Source organism: Sceloporus undulatus, chromosome 3, assembly GCF_019175285.1.
Source record: "Sceloporus undulatus isolate JIND9_A2432 ecotype Alabama chromosome 3, SceUnd_v1.1, whole genome shotgun sequence".
NCBI classification, from domain to species: Eukaryota; Metazoa; Chordata; class Lepidosauria; order Squamata; family Phrynosomatidae; genus Sceloporus; species Sceloporus undulatus.
In genome coordinates, this window is record NC_056524.1 from 13,676,390 (window position 1) to 13,696,268 (window position 19,879).

A 19,879-nucleotide genomic window follows, 5' to 3' on the forward strand; every position below is an offset into this window, starting at 1 on the left:
CCCACGGCGAACACCTATATTCAAGCCAATGGGGCTTGAATATATGTGAAACTACATTTTTACAAGGGGGTTCGGAACGGATCCCAACGAAAAAGGAGGGGCGACTGTAATTGTACAGGTGGGTTATCTCCTTTCATTCAATGGAACTAAGGAAGTGTGGTATAAAAATTCACATACAAAAGTAACTATGACCAGGGTTCTTAATATAAAATCTTAAGAACAAGATTGATCAATAAAAATAATGTTGAATGGGTGGGGACTCATGAAAGTGTGGAATATCCTCCTCTCCCATACTTAGCTAAAGATCAAACTGCATATTTAGGCCACATTTCTTTCTTTTTGCTTCATTGCCTGCTTGAAGCATACAAGGATGTCTGTTTCCCTTTCCTTCCCTCTCTCCATCTCTCTTTTTCTCATGCTCAGCACTGAGGTGCACTGTCCCTGATAGTGATATCCAAAACAGCTGTTCCATGATAAACCCAAGGCAGCTGCATGGCAGTGTGTGACCATTAAAAAAAAAGAACAAAAATTTCATCAGCTTCATGTTCCTAAAACTTGAGCTTGCATTTGCCACGTTTTCTGCAGGGCAACAATTTACAGACATTAACATTCCTTACTGTTACATATTAAAAACTACATACATTTAGCAGCTTAGTAGTGCAACAAGAAAGAATATAAATGTTTTTGTTCATTGCTGAAGGATCACGGTCTTGGCCAAACCTTTCCTCATAGTCCATTTTGGAAAGCAGTCACACTGCTGATTTGGGGTCTATCCACATCACTGACTAATAGCACTTTGATACCACTTTAGAGGATGACTCCATCCTCTATAATCTTGGGATATTTGGAGTCTCGCGAGGTAATTATGCCAGAATGTTCTAATGCTGTATTTCAGGGGAATTCATTCAGAATTGTAAATTCCACACCAAACTACAAAACTGGAACTATGGCATCAAATTGCTAGAATTGTGCATACATCCCTTGGGGATGTTTCTGCAGTTAAGTCAGACAGAGGGTTTTATAGCCACACCCCCCCCCCCCTGCCAAACTCAGCCATAGAAACCCACTGGGTGATCTTGGGCAATTCCCACACACTCAGCCTCAGAAAACCATATGATATTTTCCCCTTAGAGCAAGGCTTCCCAGACTTTTTGACTCGTAGAGCCCTTATTTCTATGGTGGAACCTCTAAGAGGCCTACCCCATGTCTTGCAAGTTAATGGTGTTTAGGAGTATGTATAAGAATATATTCTTATTCTTTAATTTTATTCAGTTTTTGTTTCTTTTATTTTCTTGGAGCTGCCAAGGAACACCTTGGAGCACAGGTTGGAAACCCCTGCTTTAGAATATCCATAAGTCGGCATTGACTTGAAGGCACACAGCAGCAACAAGTTGGCATAGGACTCATTGATTCCAATGACCATGAAGATTTTGGTTGGGTTTAGTGACAGCTGGTGACTTCAATGTTGTGATAGAAAGTGTTAAACCTATTTGTAGATAAAGCATTCAGAATGTCTTACACCTCTGTTAAAGTTGCCACCTAAGTGACATGGAAGCTACCAGCCATTCATGGTTGGAATGTTGTTTAGTATCTTGATTTCATTATAGTTAGTTTGCACTTTTAACCATGAAAACATAGGAAATTGGATTTGATGACTGATACATAATTGTCCTTGTCTGGGCCCTGTGGCATCAGATAGCTATACTCTGAAAATCCACAGAAGCAGCACCCTGTTGTTTCCCCTTAGTGTGTGCGTGTGCGCATATGGATGTATTTATTTATTTATTTATTTTTAGAGGAGACTTGATGCCTGTGCATATCATTTATACTTGCTAGGGGACATTTGTATGTTGTGTCTGCCCATGTTTATTAGTATAATAATGAGAATTGATCTTAGAAAACTAGCAATATCTGAATGAGACAGACAAAGGAAACGCAGGGAGCATTTTTCAAGTTACATAGGAATCAAGAGAAAAACCACAGAGGCTTTTCTTTAAGCTCAGTCATAGCAAAGGGTTTATAAATTGGTCACAACATTAAATGCCACCTAATAAAGCGAGCTGACATTTGAACAAACTATGTGTTTCAGAGTCTTCATCTGAATGAGGCTACATAATTGATACATGAAAGGACTGTACTCCTGATTTGCAACATTTTTATACACCTTTCTATGATTTTACTAAAACATTGTACTGTATACCCTTATATCTACCACTTATAATCCTGTTTTGATGTGATGAGCTCTGGATGATGTTTTTATGAGCATAGTTTGCTGATGTGTGAATGGTAGTCTGAAAGTTAACACTCTTTTGGTAGTTTAATGAGCATCTAATAAAAACATTGTTGCATAGGTTAATAGTATGAAAAGAGCTCCCAGTATATATCATTTGTTCGAGATACTTTTAGTCTTTCTATTGGATGTATCTATTTGTGCAGCTGGAAGGTTTCAAGCTGTATATGTTGCTGAGCTCCATTTGCTGACCTTCTGACATCAATCAACTATGAATGGGTCATGGCAAGGAAAAAAATGGAGTAGAATTCCAACAGAGCAGCAGGTTAATTTACAGCTCTGGTTTCCCTTGAATACACATTTACAATTTTATATGGGATGAAACATATTTGTCTATTTTGAAAAGAGCAATTTGATTTTGCGCCCCCCCCCCCAGAAAAAAAGAAAGAAAAGAAAAGAAAACTTTAACTTGATGCTCTGAGTTTGATGCATTACCATGGTCCTTTTAAATGCTAACTTAATCAAACTATCTCAGATTGTATATACATTTTGATTTAGGTGTCCCAGGCTTAAGGCTACAATCTGTTTAAATACAATAAGGGTGATTTCTGTAATAGTAAAGTGCTCTGTAAATGAGCATATTGGTGTTTCCAGCCACATTGTTTCTTATATTATATGCACTTCCAGAATCAGTGTACAAGCCAGAATGCTGTTTCCCTTTTGTATTCACACCTCTTAGAATTACGTGGTGCAGTTCACAGAACAAAGCATTTCCAAAAACGAATATATTAAAATATAAATACCAAAATTTGTATAATAATAAAATCAAAGATACATAATTATTATAGAGCAAACTGCTTGCATCAATGCAAAACTGTCTATAGAAAATTGATTATTAATTTTTTAATTATAGTTATTTGCCATCAAGGTGGCTTCTTTTGGTGACCACAGGAATGAAAGACCTCCAAGAGTCCTGGTCAGCAGCTCTGTTTAGAACTTGCAAACTCTGGGCCATAGTTTCCTTGACTGAATCAAATCATCTGTAATATCATCTTCCCTTATTCCAAGTGCTTCCATTTCCCCAAGCATTGCCATCTCTCACAATGAGTCATGCAATCTTATGATATGGTCAAACTATGAAAGCTTCAGTTTAATCATTTTGGTTTCTAGTGATAGATTGGCATGATTTTCTCTAGGACCCGTTTATCTGTCTTTTTGGCAGCCTGTTTTTTCCATAAGATTCTCTTCCTGTCCATTTCAAATTAGTTGATTATTTTCCTGTCGGTTGTCTTCACTGTTAAACTTTCACAGTTGAAAATATTATGGCATATATGATTCTGATTTGGATACTCAAAGATATACCTTTGCACTTGAGGGTCTTACCTAGTTCCTTCATAGCTGCCTTTCCAAGTCTTAACTTTCTTCTGACTTCTTGACTACTGTCTCCATTTTGATTATTAACTGAGCCAAGCTATAGAAAATCTTCAACTGTTTTCATGTCTTCATCACTTACTTTAAAAGTGTGTAAAATGTAATGGATCTGTGTTAACAGTCATGTGCCCTTCTCTTTAAAAGTAGAAAACTGGAAGAAATTGGAATGGAGTTAAGATTGGTTAATGGAAACCTAGCAAAGGCAAATTGCCAAATCTTTATACCACAATAGGGCTGTTTAGGCTTTGTTCATGTGTGATCAGTTAGAAGCAGGATATTAACTCTGGTTCTGGATGGCACAGTGTAACATTATATTCTCATTGAAATTCTGCAATGCTTTGTCATTCCCACCTACTGCAACCTGATGGAAGCAAAATTTAACTGAGTTGGGTATGTAAACTCTAGTAGATTTGGGAAGTGTTTGGTGGCAAACAGTTGGCCCTAAAGTGACGGCTTCATACCGCCCCTTTGTACACCAGATCGGGACTGTGGCAACTGCATGGCGTGTCCCCCAAACTGGCCTTTTCCTGGCACAATAAGGAGTGGAAAAAAGCTGCTCCTTTTTGTGATGGGGAAAGGGTGCCCTTTTTGCTGCTGCCACAGGTTTGCAGCGCTCCTGTGGTGTGCGGTGTATAAGTGCTTTGCTGCAATGGTGCCCACCATCTGGTTGGGCAGGCAGTGTGATGCTGGCTTGAGGCCTCATCAGGATGTGCATCATCTAAGTGCCATGCACCCACACTGCCCCTAAGCCAGCGTATTATGCCCATATGTTTTGCCCCTGTGTGTTTTCTTTCTGAATAGTATCTCCAGTGGCTTGTTCCATGTCTCTTTTTTCTTGTGGACACAGAAGAGCTTATTTGTAGGCTCAAGGAGCGAGTATTACAAGGTTGTTTTCAATTTCTTTAGTGTGGACCATCACTTTCATTTGAGGTCAAGCTTCATCAGCATAATTTTAAGAGTTGTGGACTTTCATGAGCACCATTATATCAAGCTGACAGAGTGGAGGTGAGGTGCAAGCTGCAATTTGATTCAGAATGCTCCAAAAGGCAGTTTTGCTTAGGGAAGATCTGATGGTCTGGAGCCCAATTTTGTTGCCCTGAGTTGTCAGGATCCCACCTCAAAATGCAATCTCTTGCGAAAGCAAAACTAGAAATGGTAATAATCACACTCCTGGTTTTGAAAGAAAGCTTTGGGGGCTTTTAGTGTAAAACAGTATGAAGTGGCAGTAATATTGAAGGTGATTTGTACTTGAAGGCTTCAAAAGGTGACCAGCCATTCCACTTTTTGGCAAACCTGTTTTGGGACTGCAAGGCCTGAAAAAGAGCCTTAGGGGCCATATGTAGCCTGGTTGTCCTTTCCCCACTCCTGGCGTATTTAAGCCTTCAGTTTCATAGGGCAGAGTTTGTATTTCATCCTGTCCTTCTGAATACTTCATGCACCCATATAATCAACAAGTGGAGTTTTGACTTTATCTAGCTAGTCTTTTATCTTGTATTTGTTTTGTTTTCCCTAGATTTAGGATTTTGGTGATTGACTACTTATATAAATTCAAGGAGGCTTTGACCTTGTATTTATCTAAACCACATTCTGCTCTTCCCCATTCCCCATGCCATATGGGGATATATTTTGTTATATAGCACTGAAGTCTGTAGATCAAGCACTTAGTAATGCAGCATGGACACCTATAGTTTAAGAAGAAACAGATCCCATTTGAAAATAGCTGAGAGCCAGCATGGTGTAGTGGTTTAAAGTATTGGACTATGACTCTGGAGACCAGGGTTTAAATTTTGGCTTGGCCATGTAAACTCACTGGGCGACTTTGGGCAAGTCATACTCTCTCAGCTTCACAGGATGGCAATGGCAAACCCCCTTCCAAAGAAACATGCCAAGAAAACCCCATGATAAGTTCACCTTAGGGTCGCTGTAAGTTGGAAATGACTGGAAGGCACACAACAACAACAACAACAAAAACACAACAGTATCAAGTCATTGAAGCTAAACGTCAGCTCTTTGTGACTTTGCCATGATCTCAGGGAGTTGCCACTAGAAATCTATTACACTGCTTAAATCACAGTCATGGGGAGAGGACTGAATTTTACTTCTGTCCTCAAGAGAGCCAGATTTGTTTGGTCAATTAAAAATGGCTTAAACATTCATATAAACATCTTTGTGCCAGTTTCATGTACTAAGGGCTATATTTAAATTTCTTTTCTTTCTTTCTTTCTTTCTTTCTTTTTTGGTGTGACTTCAAACTTGTCCTACTGGAAGGTCACCTTCCAGATCGTGTTGCTGGTACAATGTGCTGTACTTAATGTCTAAGCCAAGCACACTGATGAGAAGGGTTTGTTTTGTGGAGCTGGTAAACAACAAAGATTAGATATAGACCATTATTATACTAACCAATGACCTAGAATGTTATAAAGGTACTTTTGAATGTCATATTCTTTTTTATGGGCAGTAGAAGCAATGCCACCAATTAATTTGTGTTTTGTGTTGTTGTTTTTTGAAAGGCTGCTTAAAAACCAACAGAGACTATTTTTGTCTTTTGTGGAGGGGGGGAGTGTCTTAGCTTGAATCCATTCTTTATCTAATCACATGCTCCCAAGTTGGCTGTTAACGATCAACAAGCCCTTGTAGCAATTTGGATGGCTGCCAACATCACCCACTGTTGGAAAAATAAAATAATTAACTTGAACCGGCATGCTGATATGCAACTGTGGCAACGTATCTGTGCTGAAATTATGTGTGGATCTGTGTCAGCAGGTAGCAATGAAAACACATGGAAGAAAAAGTTGCAAGCAGTGTTTATATGTGCAACTGTAGTTTCATTAACTACGGCTGGAGGATTTTCAAGGACTCTTGTTGTTAACAGGCAACAAATGTCATGGAAGTAAATTGTTACAGAGGTAATCCTGCTAAACCAGAGTAGGATTTAATTTTACTACATATTATATCCTATTGAATATATGTCCAGTGAACTGAAAGCTATTACTTCCAATGTTAGAATTAACAATAGTACCATTTCTTCCTAACAACGATATAGCAATAGCAAGTATATTTCTAGACCACTTATTGGTGCACTTAAGCACTCCCTAAGTGGTTTACAATGGGTAAGCTAGTTGCCCCCAACAAGCTGGTTACTCATTTTAGCAATCTTGGAAGAATGCAAGGCTGAATCAACCCTGAGCCCCTGGCTGATAATGAACTCACAACCTTGTGGTTTGTGAGTGAATGGCTGCAGTACAGGCATTCAGCCACTGCGCCACCATGGCTCAACCATATACAATGTTATAGCATCAAATTTACCATCTTACAAAAACAATTAAAACCTTTTAAAACTTTTACAGCCATAATTGGCTCTATAACATGTAAAACAAAATGTTTTAACAAAAATTACATAAATGTTTCACACTGAGCACATCACAATGTTACATACTCCATTCAAATTAGTGTAAATATATTTATCTCAGATGAATATTACAATTACTAACAATGCTCAAGTTTAAAAGATTCCTAGTGTTTCCAGCTTGACATCTGACTGATGGAGTTGTGGTGGTGGTGGTGGTGGAATGCTTTCAAATCATCTCTGACTGATAGCAGTGCTAAGGTGAATCTATCATAGGGGTTTCTTGGCATGTTTCTTCAGTGTGTCTCTCTGTGTGTGCCACTGCTATCCTCTGAGGCTGAAAGAGTGTGATTTGCCCAAAGTCACCCAGTTGGGTTCCATAGCCAAATGGGGATTCGAACCCTGCTCTCAAGAGCCATAATGCAATGCTCAAACCACTACACCATGATTACTCTGACTGATGCATACTCACCTTCAAATTAATCCTGTTGCATAATTGACTCAAAATTGTGAATGGAAAAGTACACCCATGTGTGAAGATTTTAACAAATTTACCAGTTTGCAGGAAATAAAAGGTAACCTCTTCTGAAGAGGTTGGAAACTAGGGACAAGAGGCTTCTGCAAAGTACCAAAAAGGAAGAGCATGTTCCCAAAAAACTACTGCCCCTTGCCCATTTTCTCTTTGCCTCTTGAGTCTTCTGCATTCTGACTCCCTGGACTGAGGAGACAGAAACGTGAACATGTTGCATTGGCAAGAAAAGTACACATTGGAAATAAGGGATTTTCAGACATTTTATTTTTAAAAATTCTGCTGTAATCCATAGAATGGCTGTTTCATTGAATTTTATGCAGTTGGGAATAACTAATTTAGGAGAGCTGTGCTCTGAAATAAGTTCAGTTTCCTTACAAAGCTATATAACAGAGGTTTAAACTCCCCTGATAATTGCTAATAGGCATCATGTAAAGAATGCATTATACAGTCATAAAAAGCACGTTTAATGATAAATAAATTGAAATCCTCAGAACCCCTTACTGAATTATTTAAGGTTTCCACAACTGAAACTCAGTTTTGATATACTTGTTAATATTAGTTCTTTACAACATGTTCTTTTTCCTCTTCATAGGTCCTTTTGTTCTGCATTACAGCTGCCCTGTTTATGTTCTTTTTCAGGTATGTTGTCCTATATTATTTATATTGAAGTTTTATTTGAAATGGAAAGTGTCCTGTTTTTATACATTCATGTTTTTATGTGAAAAAGAAAATGATTAACATTCCAATTTTCTTTTAGAAAAAGGGTTGTAGCAATTAGAATTAGAATTTTTACTTCCCAGTACAAAAAATTAACTTTGCTGAAAACTTATCATTTAACACAATTGTCTAAAAAGGAAGTATAAGAGATAATCAAGGGAGTAAGTAGCTATTTAATCACATGGGGCAACCCTTATACCAAACCCGGAAGCTTCAAATGGTGCAGAACATGGCAGCCAGGCTGGTCACTGGCGTTTCCAGGGCCAGCCATATAACACCTGTGCTGAAAGATCTCCATTGGCTGCCCATCCGCTTCCGGGCTCAATATAAGGCGTTGGTAATTACCTATAAAGCCCTAAATGGCTTGGGCCCAGGATTCCTGAAGGACCGCCTCTCCCCGTACATTCCGCCTCGCACCCTCAGAACATCTGGGCAGCATTTACTGAAGGTACCTGGGGCCAGATTATCCTCCACTACACGGAGGACATTTTCCAGTGCTGCCCCAGTCCTTTGGAATACGTTGCCCACTGAGCTCCGCTCGACTACCACCCTGGCCCAATTCAGGAAGGACCTGAAAACCTTCCTGTTCCAACAGGCATTCCCCGATTAACATCCTGTGGGCCTCCTTCCTCTTCCGTGGCCAAGAGGTTGGGCTATGGGGCTTTTTTGCCTGTTATTTTTACTGTCTGTATGGATGGCTTGATATATTTGTATTTTAATGTTTTATGCACTGTTGTTTTAACCTTTGTTGTAAGCCGCCCTGATCGCAGGAAGGAGCAGGATAAAAATAAAAACTTTATTATTTATTATTATCATTTTCACTTACTCTTAAAGTGCTTAAATTTTTTCTTAGTGCAGGCTTTTATATCTACAGTACTTTTAAAATGTGAACTGCTGGAGATTTCATGACATCAAGTGATATCCAAATATTTGAAAAATAAGCAAATAAGAACACTATCTGTGGACTAGTTCCTGCTTTTGTAGTTCCAAAGCCATATACTTTTCTTAGTACACAGGAGGAGGCCCAAATATTACGAGCATTGTGAAGAAGATGTGGTGATGTGTGCTAGAAGTCTGCATATAGTGATTTTTCCCTTCTGTATTTTAAAGAGAATGGAATATTTTAAAGAACACATCTATTTTTGCTTTTTTGTCTGATTTCCTCTGAGTCACTTTCTGCAGGGAGGAAGGGGGAACAGAAATCCTGAGAAATAAATACAGTAATGCAGAAGTGAATAAGTGAAGCAATAAGTTGATTATTTGCATCACTTAAAATACATTGCCTTCCTGTGCATTTTCTCTTTCTTTCCCTCTCACATACACCTTTTTAAAAAGTTCATTTCATTAATGCTTTAAAATATTTATCTGGTTGTTAGCAACATTCTTCTGAGCTCAAGTCTGGCAAATAAGCAGTTGACTGTTCCTGCGGCTGTAGAGCCAAGATTTGAAATCTACTGCATCGTCTTTTCCTTTACTCAGAAAGTCCATATCTTCCCTGGGATTTAGTTGTTTTGTTAAAGTCTCCTGCCAAACAAAGATTTCATGCCTGGAGCTGATTGCTTATTTTGCCTTTTCTATTTCTGTCTTCTAGCTCACTTTAACAAAGGGCAGAGATACACATTATCTCCACCTGGAGAGAAGACATTGCAGGGGATGGGTTAGGTGAAGCTTGTAGGGGTTAATCAGAAGAAGGGAATGGTGTTTTACTTGATAGATAGACACACACACACACACACACACACACACACACGTGTGGAATACCAATGAAATAAACACACACACACACACACATTCTGTTTCTGCTTATATACCCCCTGTGAATATACAAGTCCACTTTTTCAACAACCAAACTGACTTCTTCAACAGTCAAATTATGGAGAATTGGATAAAAATCGCCCGAATCGGCATTTGCAGGAGCAAATCAGCAGAAAGAACAGAGCTTGCAGAAGTTACTTTCTGGGACTACAGCTTCCTAAAATTTCCAAACAAGCAATTGTTTTTGTTTTGTTTAATTAATACATTTATATCCAGTCTTTCTCCAAACATGGCAAACCAAGGCAGCTTACAATAAATTCAAACAAAATACAGTTTAAGGAATTTTATATCAAATTTTTAATACATTTAATACATTTTAATCCTGTTAAAAGCACACTGTTAAAACAGTCTGAAGCATATTTGAAACATAATAATAAAAAAGACAAAAGCTGGACATGCTGCCTGGGAAATACTAGGGGGTGTAAGCTGAAAGTGACTTTTCCAAGTACAGAGAAAGAAAGTTTTAAGTAAATCCCTCATCAGTGTTGTGAAAGAAATAGCCTGTGTTTCCCTCACAGTCTAATGCAGTGCAACTCGAAAGTGTTGGGCCATGCACTGATGTCAATCCCACCTCAGCTATCTGCTGCCAGTTTTTGGAGAACTTGAAAAAAAGAAAGAAGCAGTTGTAATTAATGGACACAAATGTGGCACCAGTCTCAGGTACTGTAGGAAAAAAAATTGTCAGGACCTCACATCAGATAGCTATCTGATGCAAAGCCCAGTGTTTAGACTATTGAGAGGCATACATGTTGCCAGCTGATTATTGGTTTTACCATGGCTTTAATGTAAATCTGTAAACAAAGTATCCCATAATCATTTGGCAACTCATTACAAATCAGTTATTTTCTAATTTGTGGCTAGACAACTTTTTCCATGCTGATCTGTTTATGGACGAGCCTTTGTGCAAAATAGAAATTTTGTGGCTTGTGGTAAAGCAGTCCGATATTGTAGGACTCTAACATGGCAAGGATCGGGGACAAAAAGTTTCACCACTCGTCTTTCGAGCCCCTTAGTGTACTATTATGTCTGAACTCTGGTTAATTTTAACTGTGATTTGTTTTAAAGGGTGGTATAAAACTACCTTGTTTCAGTAAAACCATAGCTGTCTTTAAAATCTACCGAGAACTCCTTAAATTTGCAAGAGATCATTACCTGCTGGGCTACAGTTTTACAAACCTTAAAGTATGTGAGCATATATGCCTGCTATTTTTTTTTTTCCAGATTACTTTATGCAACTGAAAAAAATGATGCCACAATAAACCATTTAGACCCTAAGGTCCTGTGCCAGAGCACCTTTTGACTCTTCATGCCTGGTTTCTTTAAATTGTTTCATTGTGCCATATCCTTGGGTAGTTTGCTCAAGTATCTGTGTCTTTCCAACTCTTGGAGTTAATAGATATCTACAGAGAACAGCAACAGCTCTCTGAATTTGTCAACTGTGACTTCTCTCTCTTTCTCTCTCTCTTTTTGCAAAAGTCCAGGAGCAGTTGTATTTTGCTTTTAATTATTCTAGTCATAAAATCATTTGTAAATGTAGCCAGGGATATACCTGGTGGTGGTGGTGGAGGAGGAGGAGGGAAAGAGTTGGGATAAGGAAGGCTGAGAAAAGTAGTTTTACATTTCTTTACATTTCTGACCTTGGTAGCCATCCTTCTGCTTTGTTTTTTAATTGCTGGCAGCTTGCAATTACCCTGGGAAACTTTTCTTGTAATACCTGGTGTAGGGTACCTACTTGATAAGAAAAATGGAAAATAAATGGCATATAACAGAATTTGCTTGGCTGCTTTGCTATATTGTTTTAGTGTTTTCCTATATTTTTAATAGAAGCTTTGAGTGAACGTGGGCCTGAAGCAGATGGGCCAAATACAGCAGCTTCTGGCTGCTCCGGAGGTGGGGTTTGCAGACGATGCATGCCCCTGAAGCAGTTGGAAGCTGCTCTGAGGTCACCTAAGGCAGCCTCAGGCCGCCGGAAAAAGGAATGGGGAAAGTTAGGCTACTGTATTTTCCCCAAGGCGATGTTCCTAGATTGGTAAGTGAATTGATAAACCATTGGTGTTCCCATCATAATCATCATCGCCGCCGCCACCACCACCACCACAACCATCAACATCTCCTCCTCCTCCTCCTTCTTTCCCCCCAGTTTTCTACAGGGTGATCTCAGCAGAGGCAACAACCATAAAATACATCCCAAAATTCAGAAAAAATTAAATACATCTCACAATACTGGAAATCATGAAAATGTTAAAACATGATTAGCTGTTTGTATTCTAGAAACCCTGATGAAACTGCAGTCAGGTTATACTTTGAACAAGTGCGAAGTAGACATGAATTGTAGCCACCTGTTTTATTGACTTTTTTTAAAAATCCAAAAGTTACAACAGAATAATATCATTATTAAAACAAGACAAATTTTCATAGTGTTGACCCAAATTCTCTGGAATTCTTCATTAGAGTAGATGTTAAAAGAACAGTGAGACTTTCTAAACCAGTGGTCCCAAACTGTGCTCTTTAAGGGATTTTGGACTTCAACTTCCAGAATCCCAGACTATTGGCCAACATGGCTGAGACTTCTGGGAGCTGAAGTGTGAAGTCTCTTAAAAGGCACAGTTTCAGGACCACTGCTCTAAACCAATGTCTGGTTTAATAATAGATTAGATGATGGTAAGCAAATGAAAGCTTAGTTCACATAGGACAGCGGTGCCCCTGTTTGCTCAAAAGGTAAATTAAGGAATAGGGAGTCAATTTGGGCTGGATGGAGTTAGCTGCTGTGTGTGTGTGTTGTGTGCCTTCAGGTTGTTTCCGTTTTATGGCGGCCCTGTGGTGAACCTGTCGTGGGGTTTGCTTGACAAGTTTACCTAATACTGAATTATGATAATAATGGATTATAATAAAAACAACAATGTGTGTGGAAGTTATGGCATGATGTTGAAACTGTTTTTAACAGATTTTGTAGACTGTGAAGCTCCCTAGGTATTTTCTTTCCAGCCTTTCCTTTTTGTGGATTTTGGAGATGGGAGGGGGGCTCCTAAATCTTGGCAACAAAGCTAGCGGTTGGCATTCAAATCAAGTGCTGTAAGTAGAACAAATGGTATAAACCTCTTCTAACCTACGCATGGGATCTGTGAAGGAGCAAAGCAGTCATAATTCTGTCTGCCTTTTCCTTGGCCAGTTTATGTCTGACTTGGCATCTTTTGTGATGATCACATTGTTTTGTGGCTGACCTTTGCTTTATGACAGCTCTTTTCATTGTGCTAACTTGGCTGTGGTAATGCATGCTAAATGATTTGCTCAGGCATTTTATCAAGCATCTCACTTAATACATCTGTGCCATGGGCAATCTAGGAAACCATTTAAATTAGTTTTAAACAAATGTGAACAGAAAATGCTTCCAGCAACAGTTCATCTGGCTTGCTCTTAACCTTTTGCACTTGGACTAATGTTGCTTTGTTAAAAAGCAACAGGGTACTTGTAGTACTGATGTGATTAATGTGAAGTACTTTATTTTCTCCCTTATGCTTGATGTTTAGTTTTTTAGATGGGTAAAATGTATGCTGTTACATACATTATAGAACATAATTTCTGACTTATGGTGACCTTAAGGCAAACTTATCATGGAGTTTTCTTGGCAGAATTTGTTCAGTGGTGGTTTGCCATTGCCTTCCTCTGAGGCTGAGAAGGTGTGACTTGACCAAGATCACCCAGTGGGTTTTCGTGGCTGGGTGGAGATTTGAATCCTAGTCTCCCATGCTGGCTGTAGTAAATCTATATCTATCTGTTTTTTCTTATTTATCGGGACATGTGCATTTTGAGGATTTTGGAAGTTGATTTTTTTTTTACAGCTGAAAGTCAGGGAAAGTTAAACAGAATAGGCAGATTGCCTATAAAAAGTATCAATTGTTTGGATGTTTAATTTCATACTATAACCCTTGTGTAAGTACTTATTATGCTGCAATGTGGAGGACAGGATGAGAGGAGTATCTACAGCACGAAATATTGACACATTGCAAATGAAACAGGGATGGTGGTTGTCATCCATGTGGAACTTAGGCCTGTTACAGACTGCCAAAATAAAGCTGCTTCAGGTCTCTTTGGAGGTATGCTGTTTAAATGATGCATCCATCCTAAGAATCCGGAAGCTGCACCAAAGCTGCCCTCCGGTGCTTAGGAATGGAGTGTGGCTTTGGCGCGACCTCCGGACTCTTAGGACCCATGCATCATTTAAATAGCATACCTCCAAAGAGACCCGAAGCAGCTTTATTTTGGCAGTCTGTAACAGGCCTTAGTTACAAACAAACAAACAAACAAACAAACAAACAAAAAACCAGTTCCAAAAACCTGGGTTGACTAGATTCACAGGTAGGCTTGCCATATCCCTCCTGCCAGCGGGACATTCCCGGTTTTTCACCACTCGGGGGCGTCCCTGCACGGTTTCCTCCTTGACTCAGCTTTTTCCCGGTTTGAGGAGGTTGCTGCCAGACTCAGGAAGAGCCTTCAGGGCCAGGAGGTGAGGAGGAGGAGGAGGAGGCATCGCTTGGGAACAGAGCCTCTTGCTGGTGGAAGGGAGGAGACTGCGATGATCAGGAAAAGCAGGGGCTCCTCCGGATGGTCCTGGCCACTTCCCTTGGGTCCATCCCTCCCTCCCTCCTCCTCTTCCTTTCAGAGCAGCCACAGCCGAGGTGAGCTGCTCATTCAAACTCCCTGGCTTTTCTCTCCCCTCCCCCCCTGCACTTTGAGACCCCTTTAACTGCCAAAGCTCAATGCTCTCGAATTCTGGTGTCTGTGAGGCATTTGGCCTTCTCTGTCAGAGAGCTCTGGTGCCACAATAAACTACAGTTCCCAGGATTCCATAGCACTGAGCCCTGGCAGTCAAAGCAGTGTGTTTTGGACACAGAGATCCAGTCCCTAGCTTTTATATCTCTCACACACACTGCAGGAATAATAACCCACTTTGAGAGTGCTTTAACTCAGTGCTAGGGAATCCTGGGAATGCTAGTGTTTGGGAGACATTGAGACTTCTCTGTCAGTCATGGCTCTGAGGCCACAATAGACTACAATTCCCAGGATTCCCCAGCACTGAGCAGTCTCAAACTGGAGCATTTCCTCAGTGTGGATGCACCTGGGGAGGAATTCTGGGCACTGCAGTTCAACTACGTTTGGAGGGTTATGGGACTCCCTGTCAGAGATAGCTCTGGGGCCAGAGTGTACTACAATTCCCAGCATTCCCCAGCACTAACCCAGGACAGTTAAGTCACTCTCAAACTGGATTATTTCCTCAGTGTGGATGCAGCTTTGGTGAGGAACTCTGGGCATTTCAGGCCAGCTATGTTTTATTTCTGCAGTGTATTTTGGACCAGAGACAAGGAGACCAGGCATCCTCCTCCTTTTCCAGGACATGTCCTCCATTTGGATCATGGCTAAGAAGCATGGATTTATAATTACATGGGTGTTTGTAGCTTTTATTTTTGGTCATGTCCTACATTTTTTGCTTGAGGGCCCTACATTTTGAGGAGAGGGCATTGGTCACCTTGGTCAGAGAACTTTACAGGGGGTTTAACTGCCATTTTGCTGTGGTGCTGGAACAAACCACCATTCCCAGAATGCCACAGCATTCAGACAAGGCAGTTAAAGTGATCTCAAACCAGATTATTTCTCCAGTGTAGATGCAGCCCAAGCCTTTTGCTTTTCTTATGCCTGAGATTTCAAAGCCCAGCCCTGGCAGCACAACAAACTACAAATCCCAGGATTCCATAGGATGGAGTGATGAGAGTGAAAGCAGTGTCAAACTGCTTTAATTCTGCAGTGTGGCAGCAGCCTAAGTGTGCCTAATGCAGTTCTTAACATGGTGCACCTCTTGCCTACAGAGTCTCACAAGACTTTTTTGTTTAACAACTTGTACCCATTAACTCCATTTCATGTCTCCTTTATTTAGTGGGGTGGAATACAGACAAAACAAGTCAAAATGAAGAAAAACCAAAGTCCCTTGACCAAGTACACACTTCTGAGAAGTATAGTTGGTGCAAGACACCTGAAACCGAGGGCAAATCCACTTTTTGTTTAACCATGTTTGATATGCATAGCCATGTTAACCCATGTTCAGTGTTAAACCCAAAGGGTTTGGTTATGGAATAAGCCTCTGAAATATGCAAGAGGCAATGTTAAAATAAAGCCATGTTCAGTGCCCAAATGTGCTGTTTGAAATGGGGAGAGGGGGGTAGCCAGAAAGGAAAGTCCATTTCTGCCATCTGTCTAGGAATAATGCCCAAATGTCCTCCATTTTGATCATGCCTAAGAAACATGAATTTATATTAACATTTCTAAAAAAGCATCAATTTTTGCGTGTCCTCCATTTTTTAAAAATGTGTCCTACATCTGAAACTGTTGTCCTACATTTGTCCCGGTTTGGAGGTCCTGACTTATGGCAACCCTATTCACAGGTCAATATAAGAACTATACCTTAACTCCTACCAAAAAGGAACCAATCTCTTCTCTACTCAGAGTGGCAAAAGGTGATAAAATTGTAATAAATTTTTTAAAAAAAGAGTGGCAAAAGGTGAAACCTTATCCCAGGAGAACTTAAAAGAAGCTGTGGTGCTACTTCTGGCCATTTTGAATGCCTGGGTGGGAAAATAATGGTAGTGATGGCTGTTTGGCACTTCCCCTCAAAGGATCACCAAGAGAGTAGATGGGTAAATGCTTCTTTAATATTCTCTGGAGCAGACGGAGCTCTTGCTTTTCACCACTCTACTCAAAATAGGGAATGGTTCCTTTTCTGAAAAGAGTTATTACTGTGTCTTAACTGTTGCCTTTACATCCTTTTTGACATGTACACATTTTCTTAGCCCAACAGGTGATTGGTTGCTTCCACATTGTGCAGGCACCATTTATCAAAGTTTCCTTCTCATCCATATGCCTTTAGGGTGAGCACAAACAGTTACATCTGCTGGAATTTTGTAAGGTCTTTGGCATTGTTTCCCTTTGCTTCTTCCTTTATGTCACTTGTTGTTGTTGTTGTGTGCCTTCAAGTCTTTTCTGACTTAGGGTTACCCTAACGCAGATCTGCACAACTTGGCAGAAGGTAGGGGCCAAAAGTTTAAACTTCTTCAGGCCGCAGATAGGTTTTAATTAAATATTAATTTATTTATAATATTAATTAGTACTATTAATTAGAATTAGTTAATACTAATTAATAATATACATTAAAATTAATTAATATTCATTCCATCCTCATCCTCCTCTGCCCAGCCCTCTCTTCAAGAGAAAGGCAAATGGCAGAAGAATGTTGCCTGTCCTTCTCCTCCTCCACCTGGACTTCTCCTCAGGAGAAGCTCAAGCGACAGAGGAGACTTGAGGGATGAGCTTTTGCTCCTCTTCCACCTCTACTACCTGGACTTCGCAGAAGAAAGCTGGGCAGAGGAGCAGTAGCATCACTGGGCGAGTGCAGAGGGGTGGACCACACCAGGTGACAACCCAGAAGGGGGTGACACCTGGTCAGCCCCCCTGCACCATCCCACACGCTCTGGTCATGCACATCTCTCCCTGCGCACACTCCTCCCAATACCCTGAGTGCGCTGCACCCCCCCCCCCACCCCCCCCCCCCCCCCCCCCCCCCAGTAAAGTGAGAACCAGTAAAGTGAGCCAGCATGGTGTAGTGGTTTGTGCATTGGATTATGACTCTGGAGACCAGGGTTCAAATGCCAGCTTGGCTATGAAAACCCACTGGGTGACCTTGGGGGAGTCACACTCTCTCAGCCTCAAAGGATGGCAGTGGCAAATCCCTTCTGAAGAAACCTGCCAAGAAACCCCCGTGTTAGGTTCACCTTAGGGTTGCCGTGAGTCAGAAACAACTTGAAGGCACACAACAACAACAATGTTGGTACGGAATATTGAAGAGATATTTCACTCCCCCTATGAATAAATATTGCGCTTGTGTCTGCAAAATTCATAGTGAGTGCTGTTAGAACAAGATTGAGCATGTTTTATCAGTCCTGATTTTATATTGCTTTCAGAATGCTTTGTACAGTGTAAAATTTAATTTATATAATGCTATGTTTCTATTGCAATGACATGTGGCCATGAGTTGACAGATTTGGAAAAAGTCAAAGTATGGCTTCCTTTTCTTATGTTGAGAGTGTTATACTCTGTGTTAGTTTGTTAAAAGAAACAGTTATAATGCATGGATAATGTTCTTATGCTAGGAATTCTACTTGTTTGTTTTGTCTTGTACCATTGTTCACTCCAAGTATTTTGCTGTCTCTTTATATACTGTAGGCTAAGAATGTGAAATTAACTTGTACTATGGAAAGGTATGTGCTGCATACTTTGGTAGAAATGCATATAGACTAAACCCTTTAGTCTATTCATGACACATACCTAAATACAAGCCCATTGCAGCATACCTTTAACAAAATCCAGTAATTTTCTTGAAGTTGTACGGACAATGGTTGAGATTGGTTGCTATGGTTATTAATCCTTAGTGGTAATTCACAATGGACATGTCTTAATTCATCACTGCTAAACATTAGAAAGGAAAATGTAAAGCTAGGGTTGCAAGCAGAAACTAGTTATTAAGGATGTTAAGAGGTTTCTGTCCACTTACTTTACCAGAAATGAAAAAGAAAGAAAGAAAGGAAATGGTCATTCTGATCTCAGATATATTTGTTTGCAAATAAGTTGCTTAGATTTCAGTTTGCTGTCATTTGTATAGGCATTCAATTGCTGCTCAAGATGACAAGGCTTCCAATCTCCTACAAAAGGGGTCCTATTAGCTCCTGTGATTGTTTGAAAGATCAAAGTCCAAATCCACTTCTTCAGCAATGAATGTGAGAAATCTAAAAAAGAAAAGTGTACTAATTTAACTACCCTTTTTATGTTGCCTCATTTGTTCTCTGTTTTGCAAGAACTCTTTGAAATCTTAATGGAACTTGAGATAGAGGGACCAGTTGAAAAGGTTTTTTTTATTTAAAAATGTGTTGCATAATGTTGTTTGCAGCAGTCGATTTTTCCTTGGGGAGGAGTTAATAAAATGCAAACCCAATGAAATCATGGTAAGCCTTAATAACCCGTGGTTCAGGTAACACAAATTTTCTTCCTCTTTTCCCCCACTTTTGAGAATAGACACCAAATCCATTAGGAGGAACACTGAACAGGATTTTCCTCTTTATTTAACCCATGCTTGTTAAAAACAAAAACAAAGTCCTGTGAGTTCAAATACCTCTAACCACTCAATTCTTTCTTCCAGTAGCAATGTAATCCTTCATGGTAGATGTAATAGTTCATGGTGCATCACTCTTGGGGTCCACACTATAATTAAACTCTCCCAGCTCCTTAAATGTAAGAGCCAGCTGTCCTTATTTATGGGAATATTATCCAAGATAATAGTATACACTCAGATTTGATATTTTCGGATCATGCCTTTTTAAAGGACTCCGTAACTAGGTATATGAGATGCTTTCTATTGAACCAAGTTGAATTGTTGCATCTGCACCTCTCTCCCCTTAGTTAGGGTTGCCATAACTCCAGACCTCCAAAACGGGGAAAATGTAGGACAAAATTTTCAAATGTAGGACACAGAAAAATGTGTCCTATGTTTGAAAATTTTGCCCCACATTTTTCGACGGAGGGGAGCGGAGGCCAAGCGGTGAGGGAAAGCCTCCACTTAAGGAGGCTTTCCCTCCCCGCCTGGGCCCCGGGCCTCGCTGCGATCGGGGCCTCCCTTCCTTCCCCGGCCTCCGCAGAGGCCGCGGAGGAAGGGCCAGGCCTCGCGCGATCGCCGAGGCCTCCCTTCCTTCCCCGGCCTCCGCGGAGGAAG

General features: G+C 40.2%; 1 protein-coding gene across 1 annotated transcript in view; it reads left to right on the forward strand.

The window, feature by feature from the left end:
- Window positions 1-19,879, forward strand: part of TMEM135 (transmembrane protein 135) — a 226,730-nt gene that overhangs the window by 133,128 nt on the left and 73,723 nt on the right. Inside the window, exon 6 of the mRNA XM_042457786.1 lies at window positions 8,132-8,178. Within this exon, the coding sequence (XP_042313720.1) occupies window positions 8,132-8,178 (47 nt within the window). The remainder of the gene's footprint in view (window positions 1-8,131; window positions 8,179-19,879) is intronic.